Source organism: Miscanthus floridulus, chromosome 14 (genome assembly GCF_019320115.1).
Source record: "Miscanthus floridulus cultivar M001 chromosome 14, ASM1932011v1, whole genome shotgun sequence".
NCBI lineage: Eukaryota > Viridiplantae > Streptophyta > Magnoliopsida > Poales > Poaceae > Miscanthus > Miscanthus floridulus.
The window spans coordinates 56,380,316-56,400,840 of record NC_089593.1 but is presented as its reverse complement, the minus strand read 5'-3'; the positions used below and the strand labels follow the sequence as shown (position 1 = coordinate 56,400,840).

At 45.0% G+C, this 20,525-nt stretch overlaps 1 protein-coding gene and 2 pseudogenes across 1 annotated transcript; 2 read left to right on the top strand and 1 right to left on the bottom strand.

Moving 5' to 3' along the window:
• Positions 1-435: 435 nt before the first annotated feature.
• LOC136504622 (uncharacterized) lies at positions 436-5,893 on the top strand (annotated as a pseudogene).
• A 1,422-nt stretch (positions 5,894-7,315) lies between these two features.
• On the bottom strand, positions 7,316-9,123 carry LOC136502795 (pentatricopeptide repeat-containing protein At4g02820, mitochondrial-like). Its single transcript, XM_066498040.1, has 2 exons — positions 8,851-9,123; positions 7,316-8,707 (listed from the first exon to the last, which is right to left on the bottom strand). Exons 1-2 carry the CDS (start codon positions 9,118-9,120, stop codon positions 7,451-7,453), a joined length of 1,527 nt encoding a protein of 508 aa, XP_066354137.1. The 5' UTR covers positions 9,121-9,123; the 3' UTR covers positions 7,316-7,450.
• Positions 9,124-9,210: 87 nt separating this feature from the next.
• On the top strand, positions 9,211-16,077 carry LOC136502794 (uncharacterized; annotated as a pseudogene).
• Positions 16,078-20,525: the final 4,448 nt, after the last annotated feature.

Sequence of the window (20,525 nt, the reverse complement as noted above, 5' to 3'; positions counted from 1 at the left end):
GAAGAAAGAAAATAAAGAGGCCATGTTAGGCTGTGTTTAGTTCGCGAATTTTGGTAATTTGGCTACTGTAGCACTTTCATTTTTATTTGGCAATTAGTGTCCAATCATGAACTAATTAGGCTCAAAATGTTCGTCTCGCAATTTTCAACCAAACTGTGCAATTAGTTTTTTTTTGTCTACATTTAATACTCTATGCATGTATCACAAGATTCGATGTGATGACTACTGTAGCACTTTTTAAGAATTTGGTTGGGAACTAGAGAAGCACTTACGGGAAATCATCGAATCAAAATAAAAAAGGTGAGAAAAACTGGGGAAAAAATAGTAGAAAATATGCGCCGGAGGAAACCTAGGAGTTGGAGGGAGCCCAGCCAAAGCCCAAAGCTATTGCCGACCGCGACCACTTGAAAGCGGCTCGCCCGTGTGCGGTGTGCCGTCCCCGGCGGCCCCCCACTCCAAAGCCCCCCAATCTTGTCGCTTTCTGCGCGCCGTCGCCTCCCCTTCTCCCCCAAAACCATCCACCGTCTCCGCCATCCCAATCGCCTTCAAAACCCCCGGCAAAACCCTTCATTTCCGGCGCATCTCCCTCGCTGTCCCGGCTCACCGGTCGGTCGGGTGCTGGGGCTCGCGGCTCCTCTCCTCCTGTGGCCTGGAAGGGAGGGGGAGGATGCAGGCCGCGGCTGGGAGCGTCTCTTGGGTCGCCGCGCAGCCGTCTGTCCTCGGCCGGTGCGGCGGCGGCGGCGGCGCGCCGTCCGCTTCGCTCAAGGGGAGTGCTTGCGGCGTCGGAGGAGGGGGGTGCAGGGTCCGGGGCCGGGGCGTTCGCCGTGCCGCGGTGCTGCGCGCGCGCGCAGGAGAAGCGCCCGCCGCGGGTGCGGAAATCCAAGGAGGAGAGGCGGGAGATGGTGGAGTCCTTCATCAACAGGTGCGTTCTGTGCCCATCTCTCCGCTCCCTCGTGGATGCACATCTTGCGTTTGGGAATCATTAGTGGTAGTTGGCAAAAGACACGATCCCAAGCCAGACTTGGTTTCCGTTACTGCCTCAAGCTGTTTGTCCCCTAATAAAATCTAAAGTGTGATTTGGTTTTATTCTATCTATCTGTGACTCACCCATTTGTGTTAAAAACAATCTAATTTGAAATTCTGTGTGTAGTTACTTGTGCTTATAATTTCTGACATTTATCTAAAAGTTGGCTCGACATGTGGTGGTTCATGATTTTTGGTTGCCCGCTGGATGAATATCCTGCAGGCCAAAAAACTGACTGAAAATTGCTAATCCAGTTCACAATGTCTTTGCTCTGTTTCAGCTACCGAGTTGCAAACGAAGGAAAATTCCCATCAGTTAACCTTACACATAAGGAAGTTGGAGGGTCATATTATATAGTTCGTGAGATCGTGAGGGATATCATCCAAGAGAATAGAGTCCTTGGCCCTGGTGGCTTGGATGCTATGGCACTGAGTTTTGAAGATTGTGCTGATTCTTCAGAGTCATCCATAAAGCATGAATTGGGTCAAGACAGTATAGAGATCTTAGATATGTCTGGTAGTGAAGTCGGTAAGGGTTATGTGCCTGAAATATCCAGCACTGATGAGTCGTTTCCATTGCAAGACAATGCCATCAGCACTCAGACACTCCTGGGTTCATCTAATATCTTAGAGGCTGGTGTTCTGAATAGTGTGGTCCAAAATGGGAATGCGGCAGATGCAATATTCATGGAAACAAACCTTGAGAAACAAGATGAAATTCCATCTAGGGGGATCCATTGAGTTTGACTTGAATAGTTCTGAAGAGCAATCTCGTTTATTTGCTCAGGTTTCTGATTCAGATGAAGACATTGCACTAAACAGTCAGGCGCATGCACAGGATGGGACTGGCCAGTAGTGCTACTGATAGAGTTATTCTTCCCTTAGAATATTCTGCTGTTTATGAAAACAATGCTGCACTTTTAAGAGATCATGAGACATTGCCTAATGATAATCATGATGGGTCAACTGATAGTGCCAGTGGATGATGCAAACCTCCTTGCGGTGACCAATGGTGTTCAAGCAAAACAAGCTTCTTTACATGAGCATGATGCATCAACTGGAAGTGTATCGATTGACAATGCTCAGAGCTTAGATGGTCAGTTTAGCACTACAGTATCTACTGATCCTATAAATGGTTTCAAATTGGAGGATGAAGTTGCAACCAAGACAATTGAAGCATCTAAAGTACACATGCTACAAGATGAGCTTGAGCAAACATTGGTTGATACTAGCTGTGATGGGCAAGAAAACTCTGACAGCTCTGTTTCTCATCCAGCATTAGATACAAAGGTTAGGCCAAGTTGTGTTTCTGTGAAAATTGTGCAATATAAATCATCTTCTCTTCTAAATGACATGCTACCTTTTTGTGCCTCTTATATTTGTTGTAGTATGCTTAACACCAAACAACAAAAGGGGATTAAATAATATGCTTGTTGGTGTGTCATATTACACAAAACTGATTTGGTTGTAATTGTAACTGTTATGTGGAATGCAATCCACACTATGTGGCATCTATAGTGTGGGGATAGATGCAGTCTAATACTACACGGCATCTATATTATGCTCTTAGGGTCTTTGATTTAGGTTGAGCTATTTGTCATATGCAGGCATGCATCACAGTTTGTTGAGAACTGGATTTTTTTCTTACGCCAAATCTTTTGGAAACTGTTTTAGATCAATAGAGAACATTAAAAGCTACCTTTAGATTCTAGAGTTTGCCAGAATCAAAGGAAATGCATCATACAGTTACTATGTTTTAGTGCTTGGGGTGTTTAGTTTCATGTCCCAATCCCCCACTTCGCCCAACCCCAGCTCCTCAGTGACAACTGGAGTATGTATTAGATAGCTAGGTTATTCCTGTTTTGTTTTGCGAGATTGTTTTGGTTGGGGACAATTGTTAGCAAACTAGGGCACTGTCAGAATACAACCTTTTCTACCTCTTATTGCTACTACTTTTTATATGACAAGGAGCTAGTGAATTGAACTTTTCAATTATGGTATGGTGTTCATTTGTGGGCAAAATAACATTGCCTTGTAGATATGTATCTGATTCGTTCTATTCTACTGCTTTGCAGGGGCTGTTGCACACAGAAGATCAGCACAGTGTGGTACAGGTAGATGAAAGTGAATTCAAGAACTCAACATCTGGGATCACAAAGGAAGAGGTCCAGGCAGCCGATTTCAGGCATGAACAAGGAATTAGCACCAGAACAGCGATCAGCAGGCATGCACTTTGCCTCCTAACTTTTGCGTTGCATGCTTACTGTTTATAATTTCCTTCACACGTCACAAAAGGCATGCAGTATATTAGGTAAGTCAGTGTTTCCCAATGGCTCTTCCTACTACAACAATAACAACAACATAGCCTTTTCAGTCCCAAGCAAGTTGGGGTAGGCTAGAGTTGAAATCCACCGAGAGCCTCAAGTCACGGTTCAAGCACTTCAATAGCTGCTTTCCAAGCACTTCTATTCAAACATAGATCTCTAGGTATATCCCAAGCTTTCAAATATTTTTTTATTGTCTTCCCCATGTCAATTTCGGTCTTGCTCTACCTCTCCTTATATTATTAGCTTAGCTTAGGACTCCACAATGCACTGGTGCCTTTGAAGGTCTCCTTTGGACATGGCCAAACCACATCAACTGATGTTGGACAAGCTTTTCTAGGCGATCACGTATATCATCGTTCCGAATTCGGTCCATTCTTGTGTGACCGCAAATCCATCGCAACACATACGCGTTTCTGTAACACTCAGTTGTTGAACATGTCGAATCTTTGTAGGCCAACATTCTGCTCCATACAACATAGTCGGTCTAATCTCCGTTCTATAGAACTTGCCTTTTAGCTTTTGTGGTACCCTCTTGTCAGTTGTCACAGAGAATGCCAGAAGCTTGTCGCCACTTGATCCACCGTGCTTTGATTCTATGGCTAACGTCCGCATCAATATCTTCATCCCTCTGTAGCATCGATTCCAGATATCGAAAGGTATCCTTCTTAGGCACTATTTGACCTTCCAAACTCACATTTCCCTCCTCATGTACAACTCCGCCAAAATCGCATCTTATGTATTCGGTTTTAGTTCTGCTTAATCTAAAACCTTTAGACTCAAGGGTCTGCAGTCATAACTCTAGTTTTCTATTTACTTCCCGCCTGGCTTTCGTCCAATAACACTACATCATCAGCGAACAACATACACTAAGGGATATCCCTCCCTTGCATGTTCCTGGTAACCTCATCCATTACCAAGGCAAAGAGATACGGGCATAAGGCTGACCCTTGATGAAGTCCAATTTTAATCGGGAAGTAATCTGTGTTACCATCGTTTGTTCGAACACTAGTCACAACGTTGTTGTACATGTCCTTGATGAGGGTCACGTTCTTTGATGGGACTTTATATTTGTCCAAAGACCACCACATAACATTTTTTGTATCTTGTCATAAGCCATCTCCAAGTCAATGAAAACTAAGTGGAGGTCCTTCTTCTGTTCTCTAAACCGCTCCATAACCTATCTAATTAAGAAGATTGCTTCTGTGGTTGACCTTCCGGGCATGAAACCAAGGCATGAAACCAAATTGGTTTGTTGATATCTGTGTCGTTCGTCACAGGCGTTGCTCGATGACTCTCTCCCATAACTTCATAGTGTGGCTCATCAACTTAATTTTCCGATAATTAGTACAACTTTGGATATCTCCCTTGTTCTTGTAGATTGGTACCAATATGCTTCTTCTCCACTCCTCAGGCATCTTGTTCGATCGAAAGATATTGTTGAACATCTTGGTTAGCCATACTATAGCTATATCCCCGAGACATCTCCACACCTTGATTGGGATACCATCAGGGCCCATCGCTTTGCCCCTTTCATCCTTTTCAAGACTTCTTTGACCTCCGATTCTTGAATCCTCCGCACAAAGCGTCTGTTAGTGTCATCAAACGAGTCGTCTAGCTGAACGGTGGTGTTCTCGTTCTCACCATTGAACAATTTATCAAAATACTCTTACCATAAATAGTGGTGGATAGCTATGAGTTACACTCCGTAGAGGTATTGTTCTAACTGTTGCAGTGATCAGAACAAATTTGTAGTTGCTAGTTACGTGGTCATCATGAGTGTGCCTGGGCAAGTGGCAACATCATAGTGCAGCCCATCGTGTAACCCATAATTTAGATAGATGGACTCCCTAGGATCATAAAAACCAAGTCGTGGTTTTGGCCATAAGTAACTTATACTAAATAACATCAACATGCTAGTTAGTACTCTACTATTAACTGATCGAGCTTAGATAGTTTTTCATTTTAAGTGAGACCAGCTCTTTAGTCCATGCACACAGGAGGAACTCTGTTCCTGTCTTTATGACCAAGCTTGCACTTCATATTCGTGCTTAGGCGGCTGAATGAAATCGCATTTGTGAAACCAAAAACCTGTTCAATTGAGCTTGTGATAGTTATCTAATGTTCTGAATATTCTGTTCCTCTATATGGTCTGCAGGAGAACGTTGAAAGTTCTACATAAGAAAGATGACAACCTATTCTGGCTTGTTCTTAGGGCATTTGTTGTTGCTATATCGAAAATCTGGGCAAAATGAACAATGCAGAAAGGCACCTTACGTGGAACTGAAGATCGAGTGAATCCTTCCTACTGGAAAACGAGAAACCGGTCCATGAAGTTCCATTTCTCCCATGCGAATATAGATATGCTACTTTTGTGCTGCAGTTTAGGTTATTTTTGGAGACAGAGTTGGTCTAGTTTGTAGTCGCTTCCCACTGTAGGTGTAATGTTTAGTTATTTTGGTCCGGTGTGTCATGTGTGAAATATCTGCTACAATGGATGACATGTGACTTGGTAATAGGAGGATCTCTTTTAATGCTCTATGAAATTTGCAGAGTTGTTCATTGGATCCATATAAATTGGAGCACGGCTAGCACCAAGACGTCTGGACGGATGTCTGCCGCTGCAGTCGGTTTCCCCTTCGTATCGCGCGTCCACGCATGGGCCCACGCTGCCCAAACTTCGCTCGATCGCGCTTGCATCACCCTCGCCTATGTGCGGCCCATGCTGCCTAAACGTCGCTCGCACTGGGATGTTTGCACGCTCTCTCCGCTTTCCATGTGTATATATGTGCAACATCCGATCTACTTTAAAAACATCTAGATACAATAGTTACAATATAAAAAAAAGCAATGAAACATTCGAAACATGCATCTGAAACACTTGCAAAAACAGTTGAAAACCATTGCAAACATACGCAACATTTAGATAAAACACTTGACAATATATATGTGCGAAACATATGCAACATCTAGATAAACACGTTTGAATCGTAAGTCTAGAAAACAAATAAAATATTGGGGATAAATACTTGCAACATACATGTATAACCATTGCGACATATTAACATTCCGATCTACTTTTGCAACTATCCATATAAAAACACTTGAAACGTATCTATAAAACATCTGAAATATTTCAAATGTACACTCACAGCATGCATAGTATCCCACGCGGCGGCCTCCTCCGCTGTCTGCATCTAGACGCTGCAGCCGGAGGCCAGGCGCGAAGAGCTTCCGCGCCTAGGCCCGGCGCTTCTCCTTGCACTGGCGGCATCTGTCGGTGTCGTCGAGCGGAGCGGGCGGCTGAGCAGGAGCAGCAGGGCGAGCGCACAGAAGCAGGCGCGGGCGAGCAGATTAGCGGCTGGATGCGAGCGCGCGGGAGCAGCGCTAGGAGGTGCGGCAGGAGGAGCGAGGTGAGCAACGGTGTGGCAGATGGATGAATTGAATGGATATTGCAGTGGACTATGGATAAATAGACGGGATATTATATTAAACAAAGGTTCGTCACATGGCTCCATGCCTACTTCCGTCTGATACGTCTGATACTTCGAGTAAGAGTCGGACACTAGGATCAAAGAATTACCGTTTGTTGAGGTGAATTTAGGCTTGGATTTGCCTCCCCGATTGGAGTGTAACATGTCAATCAGATCCTTCTGTTAGCACTTAGCGAGCCTTAACTAGTGGCGGAGAAAATAGTATATTGTGGCAATAATTGGGTGCCTCATTTTCACTGTTTCTCTGCATTAGCAGTCTATTAAGAAAAATCATTACCAAATACATATACGGTTAAGTTGGAGCAAGCAGTTAAAGGTTTACAACATTTTATTGTGGTAACTTTAGGTTTGGATCAGTTTTTTTATAAAATTGGGTTTGGATCATCTAAACTCTAAAGTCAAAGTGATGAACAACTGTAAACAGTTTATCTGGTTCCGTTATCTCGGCAAATCAACAAATATGAGTTATGCAAAAATCACACCCATCTGTGTTGCACTTCAAAACTAAATGTTTGTTATTTGCATTGTACTTCAAAACTGAAGTGCGCGAAAACATATGGGCAAGTACACATTGCATCCTTGAAACACCCCTTCTATTATTGGTACACCTCAAGACATCAATGTTGAAACCTCACCGATTGGATATTTGCTGGTCAACCTCAACAATCTCCTGGTTTCCACATCCATGGCCACCTTATCCTGCTCCATTCGTTCGTCGACTATCAGAGGCATGAGCTTGGCCTCTGCATAAGTGCGCAAGACCGAGTTGTACATCTCAGTGGTAACATACCCTGCATCCCGGAACATGACTAGGAGCTTCTCTGCAGCTTCAATGTCACCTGTCTTCTCGATCTGAGAAAAGATCGCAGTGGCGAGCTCATGGTTCGGCTCCCATTTCTCCAAGCTTGACAGGGCCTTCTTCAGGCACTTAAGGACTTTGTCCGTATTGTTGTCGCCGAGATAACCCCAGACGAATAACTCCCATGTGCTATAGCTGGGCTTGACTCCTTTCTCCACAATGTCGCCAAGAAAGCTCTCCGCCTTCTCGATCATGCCATTCTTGATGTAATATGAAAGGATCGTGTTCGGGATCCTTGAATCACGTGTTCCCGACGCTGATTCCCATTCCCTGTAGATGCTTTCTGCTGCTGCTATGTCGTCAAACCTCGTGAGGGAAGTGAGCATGCACTTGTACTCTGTGTCGCTGAACTTCCTGAAGGTTTCCCTCATCTTATTCCATACCCTGTCCAAGTTCCCTCTATCTGACAAGCTTGCATACAGGGTGAGGAGCGATGAGTACGCGGCTCGCTCCTTCCTGGAGGCCCTCTTCTCCATCTCCACCAACGCGTTCCGGCCCTCGACATGGAGTCCAGCATTGATATAAATGCTACCGAGCAAGCTGAAGGTCATCCAATCAGGAACCACCCTGTCATCCTTCATCAGACCAAACACCTTCTCAGCGCTCTTCACGCTGTTCTTCTTGGAGCAGTACGTCAGCCATATGTTGTAGGTGACGAGGTCAGGGACCGTGTACCTCCTTAGCTCCTTGATCATTTCCGGCACCCGCTCGAGCTCGCTGCTCGCCATGTACAGCGACATCATGTGGTTGAAGGGCAGCGCGCAGGTGAGGTACCCCACACGGGACATCTCTGCCATCATGGCCTCGGCCTTCTCTCTCGCGCCGTGCTGCACGTACGCGTGCAGCAGCGCGTTGCAGGTGGACGGGCCCTTGGCACGCTCCGGCATGTCCTCGAAGAACTTGATGGCGCTGGCGAGTCCCCGGACCTTGGCGACGAGGTCGAGGTGCACCGCGTGGTCCCCCGGCAGCAGCCGCATCTCCAGCTGGGTCCGCATCCACTCGCAGATCTGCATTTTCGAGTCGGGTCACGTCAGGAATCAGGCTGGCAATACGTCGAGCAGGTGGCGAGCAGGAGCCTGTAGCCACCGCGGCGTATAGCTATGGCGCTGGCGGTGGACACGTGGCATGTGGCAAGGGTCGGGCGGTGTACCTCCAGGGCGTGCTTGAAGCGGCCGTACTTCCGAAGCTCCCTGACGACGCGGTTGAGCTGGTACTTCTGCACGGTGCGGCCCTCCTCCGCCCATTGCCGCAGCACCACCACCGCGCTCCGCTTCGGGTAGATGAGCTTCAGCAGGCGCTTCCCCAGCGTGTCCCCACTCCCCGCCGCGCCGCCCGCGTGACCCCCTCGGGCGGAAGCGGAGGACGCCGCCGCGGAGAACAGCCTACCACCGGCGGCGGCGAACTGGCGCGCCGCGAGCATGGCTTGGTCGGCAGGCAAGGCTTCCTCGCCGGCCTAAGGCCCGGAGTTCATAGGACGGTGGGGCGGGCTCATTTGCTCCGAGTACCGAGAATGGGCCAATGCCCACGAAAGCCCAAAACAGACGGCCCTTTTTATCCAAAACCCGCACAAGCCCAGTTCGGTCCGGGGGCCCACCCACACTTCCCGGTTGCCTGCCGGAGCCGTTACCCAAAATTCCGCACCTTTACGGGACCTCCATGCAAAATCTCCCAGAACCACGCGCTTGCCCACAGAGAGACCTTGTCCAGAAAGATAAAACCCTACTCATGCAGGAACCCATCCGCAAAACCACCCCGCTGGCTTACCCTCCTCGTCGCCGTGCTCCTCCCCGCCGCCCGCGTCGGCCGCGCCTCCAAATCCGATTCCAAACGCAAATCCCACCCGAATCCTGCCCGAATTTCCCCAAAACGCGTCCAAACCCCCTTCCCAGCACCCCTGCCCCCGAATTCGTTTCGAATCAGAGTACCGAGGCGACGCGACCACCATCTGGGCTTGTGGCCGCCCCCGCCTCGCCCCCCATCGCCCGCCTTCCCTCCCATGGCGTTTCACGTCGCGTGCCCCATCACTTGGTAAGCTCCCTCACTCTCTGTTTCGTCACCCTGACTCTAACGCTCGCGCGCTCTGACGGACGCCGCCTCTCTGCCTCTCTCTGTTCCTCTGCAGCAGGAGGGTGTGCGACTGCGAGCTAGGGTTCGGCACCGCGGCGGCGGCGAGGAAGGGACAGGGAGGAGGGGGTGCGGAGGCGGCGGTATGGGCGGGCGCGGCGGCCGCGCTCGTGGGGTTCCTCGCGGATCCGTGGCTGCTGCGGCCGGCCGGGGCCGTGGACGCGGATGCGGCGACGGTGCAGGTGGAGGTGCCACCCCTGGAGCCGGACCCTGAGGATGGGGAGGACGAGGCCCGCCGGGCCGCGGAGCAGCGCGGCGCCGCCGCGGCAGAGGACCTCGCCAGGCGCTTCGAGAGCGGCGCCTACGGATCGCCGGTCAGCGGATCTCTCTCTCTCCCTCTCTCTTCCGTGGCTGTGTTTGCCGTGTGTAGTGTGCTTGCTGCCCTGTGCTCGTTGGAGAATTTTCTGTGCCTAGCGCGCCTTATCTTCGTGCTGGATTGTGTGGTTGTGGGCTGCTCGTGGTGTTTTGCTATGAATTACTTGGAATTCTGGGCTGGGGCAAAGGAACCTGATTTATGCGTGTTGCTAAGTTTGCATCCTTTTGTGTTGAGGTTTATAGGAGTGCAGTCGATGAAAGACTCTTCCTTTTGGGAATTCTGGGGCAGCCGAGCACTGGGATTCTGTTTTTGTGGGAAATTAGCACCGTCATGGGGTATTGGCCCGCACATCCACGTCACTGAGCATCAGTGGGTACACACCGCCATGACATTGATACTGCTGTTTTGGGGGTGACAGCATTTGCCTTGCTTTAGCTTTTGCTATGCACTTAAATATAGGCTATGTCTAACTACGTATCTAGAACACAGCCAAAACGGTCTATAATTTAGGATGGACCGAAGGAGGGAGTAGTATTTTAGGGTTTTGGGTTTAGTGGCCGAATTGGTAAGGCATTAATGTTTACTGAGGTATGGCTGTATGGCAATGCTGTGATCTTTTTTTTTATGCTCAACTGACTGAGCTTTTGGGTTTTCTAGATGATTTTAATCTTCCTAAAGTGTTGGATGTGAAACGATATTGTGAATCTTTCGAAATGGTTACATGCATGGTGACGCGTGGCATGAAAAAAAAAACAGTTGTGCTTGAATTTTGAGCTCGTGTGTATACACGTGGTTGTCGTGTTGTGCATGGTGTGCTCTTAGACGTTACCTAGGCCTTCACTGGTGAGAAACAGCTAAAGAAGTTCTTTAGGAGAGCCTTGGAGCTATATAACTTATGCCCATGTAGGTTTTATGCTACTGATGATAACGTTGTGTGTTACTATAAATGAACCTAAGCTTTGGAAATGGACATGCCTTGTATAGTAAATGTACCTCAGCTTTAGAAACAGACCTGTGTCTCATGAAGCTTTGCATGTACACTAATGTTGGTCGTACTGTATGCCTGTGTGACTTACCATGCAGAAACACAGGATGCTTCCCCTTTAGACACATGAGTTAATAACTTGTTTGATTATTTTCTAGCTCTGCTATTTAGCTAGGTGTCAAAGGTAACTTTAATTTATTCTAAACAGTATCTTATTATTTTTCTACAATATACTACTGGTGTCTCATTTTTGGTTTTTGACGCACCACATGATGCAGTAATCCCTAATCCTTGGATATAAGCTTCTCATCTTCTTGGCAAGTTCCAGCGGTGCACAATTTTACTAGCCAATAAGATATTTTAGGTTTTCTAGTTGCATCTTTAGTTGATGCCAACAATATCGAATGCTATACTTCCATATTACTATACTTTTCAATCTCTTAATACAAGAAGGTCTCTGCCCTTTTTTCAGGAGGCAGAAGGAGATGAAGACAATTGGGATCGAGAGGATCAAGGAAATGCTGCTGTCAAGGTTACGTGCTGTTTATGCTTTTCTGGAGAAAATGAGGGCAGCACGAAAGCTGCCAAAATGCTTCCATGTAAACTCTGCAGCAAACGGTATCATAGAAACTGTTTGAAAAAGCTGGGGGGAACATAGAGGTAATGTGAATTCTTATAGTCTCTTCATCACCTATTCATTCATGTACATGCTCTGATAAGTTAATGTTCCTTCTAGACCTTTTCCACTGGAGCTCATGGGTCTGTCCCTCTTGCCGCAGTTGTGAGGTCTGTTGTCTTTCTATTTCCATCTTTCTGAACTTGTACAAGTCCTCAATCAAGAACAATTTTACCCTGTTCATTCTTGATCTTGTGCTATGTTTGAATTTGCATCTTGAAAGCATGTATCGCTTCTGTTACATTGTAAGTATCACTAGCTTCTGCATTTGATTTGGTGTTATATCAATTCTTGCCATCTATTAGGTGTGCCGTCGTCCTGGTGATCCCAATAAGTTAATGTTCTGTAAAAGGTGTGATGGAGCTTATCATTGTTACTGTCAGCAACCATCACACAAGGTGAATTTATTGTATACTTCTCCCCACCCCCCCCCCCCCCCCCCCCCCCCCCCCCCTCCTCTCCCCACAACCACCCATTTTTTGTATAGATTGCATTTACATCTGTTTGTCATCACTGAACACTGAGTGAAACATTGCAGAATGTTACCCATGGACCATATTTATGTCCAAAACATACAAGGTGCCACAGCTGTGGATCTGGTGTGCCTGGTAGTGGCCATAGCACAAGGTACTGATTCAAATGTTCATCTCCCTAACTTGTATTGACTACCAGATGTCTTATGCTGTACTTTTTGTTTGCGTGTAACACTATGAACTTGGATATATAGGTGGTTTTTGGGGTACACATGTTGTGATGCGTGTGGACGATTGTTTGTGAAAGGAAACTACTGTCCAATTTGCTTGAAGGTACAAGTGCTATGTTCTCAGTATCAAAATGATTTATTTTAGCTTTTTGAAATTTATCATGCTCTGTTCAGTTTTGGAGTTCCTATGTTTGCTTGTTTCTGCCCCCATCACCTTACAAGATAGTTGGTTGCCTGTGTGACATATTTTAGTGATGGAAGTTATTTGTTTATATTGTAGTTTGAAGCCTCTTTGATTGAGACTTCATTTCAGTTTTTAAGTCGAAGTATGAGTAGTCTTGGTTCATAAATACTATGTTTTCATTTTGTTGACTTATGCTTATATGATATCTCCTGCTTTGGTTTCCCTCTCTTTTCAGGTTTATAGAGACTCTGAAGTCATACCTATGGTTTGCTGTGATGTTTGTGAAAAGTGGGTGCATATTGAGTGTGATGGCATCAGGTCTGTATGAGTGAACCCTATGTGTTTGTTTGAATAATACCCATATTTGTTTCAACTATGTACATTGCCCTCCCTTTTCCCTTCCTTTTCTTCTCATTGGGTGTATGCTATACTGTTCCATATATTACGCAGCGAGGAAAAGTACCAACAATTCCAAGCTGACCAAAACCTTCAGTACACATGTGCAGCATGCCGTGGTGAATGCTCCCAGGTGAATAACTACTTCTGTCATCATGCTCACTGCTATATTGTGTCATCTAACACCCATTTTGCTAACATCAGATCAGGGACACTGAGGATGCAATCCGGGAGCTTTGGAAGAGGAGAGATGTTGTCGATCATGAACTTATGGTTACTTTGCGGGCTGCTGCTGCACTACCTTCTCCTGAAGATGTGTCACCACCTTATCCAAACTCAGATGATGAGAAACTCGGTGCATATGTATTGAAAAATGAGAGTAGAAATACTCTAAAATTTTCATTAAAAAGCAACAGTAGTAAGGCTCCATCAGATACACCTGAGCAAGAGAAGATTGTTTTTAAGAGCCCTGGATCAAATAAGAAGTCTTCCAAAAAGAAAGGTGGCCAGGGTAATAAAACAGACGATGGCCATGATGAAATATTTCTGGAGAGAAGGCATGATGTTAAATTATCAAATAGCCGTTTGGGAGATCAAAGTATAGATGGCAATCATGATAGGAGCCCTTTTAAGAATGATGGTAATGCTTATATTTCATCTTCAACTCGAAGTTCAGAAAAGAATTTGAAATCTCCATCCAAGAAAGCTGTGCCAAACAATGCTGATATGATACCCAAAGTCAAGATTAAAGGCAGTAAGGTTTCGAGTTTGCATTACAAAGATGGTGAAGAAAATACTCCCAAGAATGACACTGGAAAAGCTACCAAGTTGGTTATCCATCTTGGTTCGTGGCATAAAACTAGGAGTGGCTCTCCTAAGTCAGAACTGCCCAATTCTCAAAGAGAGCAAGATCTGGGTCCAATACATGGTATGTGCCCATTTTTTTGTGGAAGTTCACCATTTACCAGTTCTATTTCCCTGCTATATATAATACATGTGTTAGCATGCACTAGCATACGCTTCAGGGGCTAATAGTTTTTGGTTGCTTACAAGGTATCCTATGGGCACGCGAACAATTAGAATGACTTCATGCCTTTTTTCTTTCTACACGTGTAAGAAGTATAGCAGTTTCGTATTTTGGTGGTAGTCCAAAGGCATTCTTTGGAATGTTTTCTTCTGTTTTTCTGATTGAAATTTTAAATCCTAGCATTTTTGCCAAAAGCCCAAATGTTCCCATTGAGGGCTTAATTTTAGGAAGCATTGCTGTCTTCCTGTAACACGGTTGTTCCCATTCCTAAATTTCAAATTAATTGCACCTGATATTACCTTCTGCTTGTACCCATGAAGTTATTTATTAATTCTTTGTTGGATATTGACTGCATTTTGAAATAAGTTCCTGAAACCTTTGCTTTATGGTATGTCTGGTTCTTGCATTCCGGTGATGCTATGTTGAGGACTAAACAAGTTTTCACACTCACTGCCTCTTTCAGGAGGGAAAATAGATGTCACAAGCCAGCTGAAAAGTTCAAGAAGCGAGGTAAAAGAGAGAAGTGTAATGAAGTTAGTTAGAGAGACTGGGGCACAGCAAAGAAATAGCCTTTTGGGTGATCTTGGTACCTCAAAAAAGCATGCAACTGGGAAAAGGAGCAATGCTCTAATTTCTGGAATGGAAAATGCAAATGAAACTGGTAGTAGAAACAGATCATTTGCACAGAAACAATCTCATTCTAGTCAGGTGGACGAGAACCAGGGAACTGCTGACTCTCCTGATAACTTGAAGCCTTCATTGCTCAAGCTCAAATTTAAGCGTCCACATTTTGAGCAGCTAAACACCCAGGCCTCTCAACCAGAGGAGCCGACCTCCTGGGTTTCTCAGCAAGAGGAGCAGTTAAATGTTGCTAAAGGCCAGAGATCAAAGAGGAAGAGGCCTTTGATGGAGAAGGCAGATGGTTTGGATGGTACGACCCCAGCCAAGAGGCATCAGCAGAGCACAGATGATGAAGTGATGGACGCAAATTGGATTCTACGCAAGTTGGGCAAGGATGCGATCGGAAAGAGGATTGAGGTTCATCTAACTTCTGATGGCAAATGGTTAGTTCTCCCTTCAACATTTTTTCGTTACAGTTTTGTTTAATATATTATGCTGGTGAAGTCTACCTCCATTTGGTTCAGTAGCAGCTTGAGGGAAATTACATGCGTTGTTAGCCACTTGCAACGCTTTATGGAGTCTTGCATTTTAAATTTACTTTTCCTGATGCCCTATATGTCTCCTGTAACACAATTACTTTTTCCATACCGTTTGACAATGGAACTGACATTGCTTAATGCTACTGCTCAGTGTATCTGATTGTGTATCTTTTCTGATTACTTGAGAAAAAACATATGGACTCATACTAGTATTCATCTTGGCAGGCATCAAGGGATGGTGTCGAATGTCATCGGTGGCACACTCTGTATTCAGTTAGATAATGGCAGGTCTGAGAACGTGGAGCTGGGGAAGCAGGCCATCCGCCTGATTGCCTCAAGATCAAAGGGCGGGAAGCGATGAAACCTTTTCCCCATATGCAGCTTAGGACCTGTTCTCACTCTACTCATTGCCATGATTATGGCAGGTAGAGTCCTCCCTCCCCTTGAGGTTTGACATCCGCCGAAGCACAGCAGCGAGCACCTGCTGTTCATGGGGGGAACGCCCTGCCTCTCAGCTTTTGCTGACTGGACGAGACACTGAGCGCAACATCATCTGTTGCACCATGTTTCGCTAGCCTAGCGTGTAACAGACTTTGTTTTGGTGCTGATGCTGTCGGAAGCCCATTGGCTTTCCTTTAGATTCGATCTGTTAGGGTAGGGAAACCGAGGAGGTTTTAGGTTACCTTGGATGATGTAAAAGAAGCAGCAGGTAGCGCCGTACCTGGAGTGTTTTGTACATGTAGTTTTCGGATGAGTTTCTGAACAATTCGTTATTGACTTATTTGGTGGTGTTATTTGCTGGCCAATGTCTGGGATTGTGATAGCAATAATTTGTCTACAAATAGAAGGTGGTGCAAAACGGAGGCTTGATTACTCATCGACTCACCGGTGTTTTTTCAAAGGGAATTTGAGGATGGCGAATGTGGTGAGGATGGCAAAGGCGACAACGGCATCATAATTGACACCTACGGCGGCTGGGAGAGCCGTCTTGCTCGTGCAGGTGTCCCCTATCTGTGTTCGTCGACTCGTATGGCACGGGAAGAGGAGGAAGATCCCGACAAGGAGATCCTTGAGATCTCGTATAGTCCGTATGGCACAGGGAAGAAGCAAGATCCCGACAAGGAGATCCTCGAGATCGTGAAGGAGAAGAACAACTTCAGGCCCGTAATGATCACCGACAAGTGACCAGGCTACAGTTTAGGTCTTATTTGGTGTATCCATCTCAATCCACGTGTTTTGGAGTAGAATGGAATGAAATTTAGTTTAATTTCACTCCAATCCACTTCAACACATGTGGATTGAGATGAATAAATGCAATCCACATGTTTTGGAGTAGAATGGAATAAAATTTAGTTCAATTTCACTTCAATCTACTTCAACCCATATGGATTGAGATGAATACATACGCATTCAAACAAGGCCTGTTGGACGGGAACCAACGTCATCATGGTTTCATTTCATCCGCTGGACGGGAACCAACGTCATCATGGTTTCATTTCATCCGCTGCAGCGGAACTCTATCAACAATCCAGCTGTGAGCTGTCATCCTCATCGCCCACGAAGAAAACGTTGCCAAAACGCCAAACCGGCATTTGTTTGCTACAACAATCCAAGCCCATTGTCAGGCCATTGTTCGCCGTCATCGCGACCAACTCCATGCATGCAAGTGAAAGTAAGCTAAACTAGTAGATTATTATATTCTTCTTTCCTCCATAATTTATGGCTCTGTTGCCGCATATGCTAATGACGCCAATCCATACAGGTGAATTATGCGTTTCTAATTAATCTCTAACAAAATTTTCACAATGTTGCTTCTTTTATGTAGCTTCATAATATACATCATTTTCACAATGTTGCAAACAACTACTTCAATACAGCTTCATAAATTAAAAATAGAAAACATATCAAAAAATTATTTATTTTGTTACTTATGGTTTTAACTATATTTCTTTTGACATATCTTTTATGCAACTTCATAATATGCACCTAGTATTTCATAATATTTTGCAAATATCTACTTCATTGCAACTTCATAATATTCACCTGTTTTCAGTGTCACAAACATCTTCTATTTCAATAATGCTTAATTAGTGCACTCTGACCAAACTCTTGAAGTCTTTGATGTTTGTCTCGATTTAAAAACGGTACATGTGTCTATCAACGACCTTTGATCTCACCTCGAAATTTAGCTTTAATCCTGGTATTTTTCGCGCCCGGGACTAGAGAGACCTTTAGTCCCGGTTTGTAGTTCCAACCGGAACTAAAGGTCCCTACCCAACGGCTACTGCGGCAGGCTTTTGCTACAGGGGACCTTTAGTCCCGATTGGAGCTACCAATCGGGACTAAAGGTTAACTTTTACTCCCGGTTTGTACCTCCAACCGGGAGTAAAAGTCTACTCCCGGCTGGAGGCTCCGTCCGGGACTAGAAAGGGACATTTAGTTCTGGTTTCTGTCTACAACCGGGACTAAAGGTCCCATCCTATATACCCCTTGTTCCTTCCCGAGCCCGAGCCACTTCGAGCTCAGTGTTCACAAGATTTCTTCCATTCCTCCATCAATTCTTTGGTTCTAAAGGTTGCCAACTTTATACTCTCTTGTTTCATCAGTAGCTTATTTTATTTTGTGGACTAGATATATGTGGTTTTTTTTATGGTAGATTTTTTTATTTGTAAGCCATTTAAGCTCAAAATCATTTTAAAGTTTGCATATTTGGATGAAGGAACGTTAAAGTAGTTATTCAAAACTAGTATTGAGCTTTCATTTCTAGCATGCATAGCCCACTTCATGCTTTAGAGATATAGAGAATTTTAGAGTTTTTTTTTAATTTTATTTGTTTATAAAATGAGAAATTTATATTATATTAAAAATGAGTATAGAGAGTAGATGGTAACTGCTTCCGGGTCCTCGGCCTCTCATCGGGTTACAAAGCGACTGAGGCCGGACCTCCCTCTCATTGCATGCGGCAAGTGTGAGGAGAAGATTGTGATGGAGTACCGGGTGAGGAAGGAGTGTCCCAATAAAGACCGTATCTTCTACAAGTGTCCGGATCGCAATGTGAGTTATTTTATCGCATTTGATGATTATGGTTAATTTATACTTATTTTCATGATGATTGTTATTAAAGTTCTAATTTTTTGTTTTAATTTTAGTGGGATGGCACTGGATGTTCAGGCTGGTATTGGGAGGAAGAGTATGTTGAACACGTGCAAAACTCTCTTGCACAGGCGGCTACGGTGACTGATGAGGCAGTGATCCTACGGAAGAAGCCCATAGATGTTGAACAAACGCATGATCTGTCTGTTTTAGTTGGGATTGGTCGTGAAATCCTTATGCCGCTGAAGTGTATTTTAGCTTTAGTTTTTTTAGTGGTAGTTAGGATTGTCTACATTGTAGCGAGACTTTTATAAATTAATACCTTGTGTGGTGGCATGCATGTCTGTCGATGTTTTACCACCGATAGCCTGCCACGGGGGTACCCGGAACAGTTGTTCGGGCTTCGGCGAATAGCGGAATTCGGCGGTTACGCAAAGAGACTCACGATTTATACTGGTTCAGGCCCTCGACTTGGTCGAGTAATAACCTTACGTCCAGTTTTGGCGTTAGCCTATTTGCGTTGTATTGCTTTGAGTATCGGGTATGCGTTCTTCTCTTACAATGGATACCCTCACCAGCCATTTATAGTCCAGGCGCTGAGAGACGTTGTTTGTGTCCTATTCGGATACAAGGTCAAAGTCCTAAGCTACGCTTCGGGTGCCTTTCCTTGTATAGTTTGCGTTGGAGTTTCGGTTTTGCACGTTGCTTTGCTCCGCGTTCTTCTTGGCGATTGGGCTATAGGCCTTGTTACCAAGGTCTACCTCCCTATAGTATGGTCCATGGGGGGCCCGTAGGGTTCCCCATCGACAAGCCCCCGAGCATTTCATGATTAAGCTTCAAGGGCCGAGTTGTTGTAGTCTTGATCTGGGTCCTTCTTGAAGTGAAATCTTGAGATGGTCTTCTTTGATTCTTCTTTTGGCTGATGTGCACTTTTGCTTGATGTCCTCCGGGTTCTTTTTCCTTTGAGTGCAGCGAGTGCAATTTTGCAAAAATTGCACTCATTGAGTGTAGCCCCCGAGCCTTCTGTTTTTTGGTGCAAAAAGCTAGAGGGTTAAAAAATTTGAAAATATGTTTTTTCTGTGGTAGGTACTTGCAGCCCCCGAGCCTTCTCTGGGTTCTTTTCTGTTGAAAAGAAGTCGGAAGAAGGGTCTCGATTTGTACTCCTTTGATCTTTGTCTTTTGCTGGTCACGGATGGGTCTTGTATAGCCATGAGTGAGCGTCTTCTTTTACTTTTTGTCAGGAATCTTGCTTTTGGGTACTATTTGCCTTTGTTGCTTTGCTCTTTTGTTCTTTTCCTCTTTCTTTCTTGTGATCTTTAGTCTTGTTTACCTCTGGTTTGCTATAAATACCTTCTTTGTTGGTTGTGGTTCTTCCTTGAGTAGGAAATTTCTTCTTCAATTCTTTCTTCATTCGTAGATATGCTGGTGTGTGAGGTTGAGCAGCCCCCGGGCTTATGCTTGCTTGGTAATGAACATGCTGCTCTATCTGTTCTTCTACGTCCGGGCTGCCGCTGCTACCGCCACTGGGTTCCTTGTTGCAATATTTAAGAATCTTGTCTCTATCTTATGTCTGAGTTTATCCGGTCCTATTTGGCCATCTGTAACCTTTATATTTGTCTTCGATCAATGAGATTTATAATTTTTCTCCGTCCGAGTTCTTTTTCAACTGTAATCCTTTGACACTGTAATTTTGTATGTGATCCTTCACACGTCTCCGAGTTATTTGTTCGGCTGCTTATTGCTGCTGTCATTCTGGTTGTTGGAGAATTCAATGTGTCTTCACGGGTTGTATTGCTACTGTGGAATATTCTCTTGGATATGCTTTATCTTGTACTGTGATTATTCTGGGTATGTACTGTTCCTTCGTGATGGTCTAGTCACATCTGATTTTTTACTGAAGTCCTAGCTCTGTAGTGGTTCACATGGTTGTCCTTTTGGAGTTCTTTTTTCTTCCATGAGTCTGGCATATGTGCATCTGAGTTGTGCTATAAATATGGCCTGTTGCTGATACCCTGCTGTGCAGTTTCTTCTTCTTTTTGTAGTCATGGATATTATAGTGTGGGAGCTCGATGAGCCCCCGGGCCTGTTCTCTTTCTTCTGTTTTCTTCTGCTAGTAAATGGTGTAGGTCTTGTGATAGAGACTAGTAGCAGGCTAGTCTCG

Coding starts and splice junctions, on each gene's coding strand:
- LOC136502795 (XM_066498040.1), bottom strand. CDS start 9,120: ATGCTCGCGGCGCGCCAGTTCGCCGCCGCCGGTGGTAGGCTGTTCTCC. Junction 8,708..8,850: donor GCTTCAAGCACGCCCTGGAG/GTACACCGCCCG, acceptor TCGAAAATGCAG/ATCTGCGAGTGGATGCGGAC.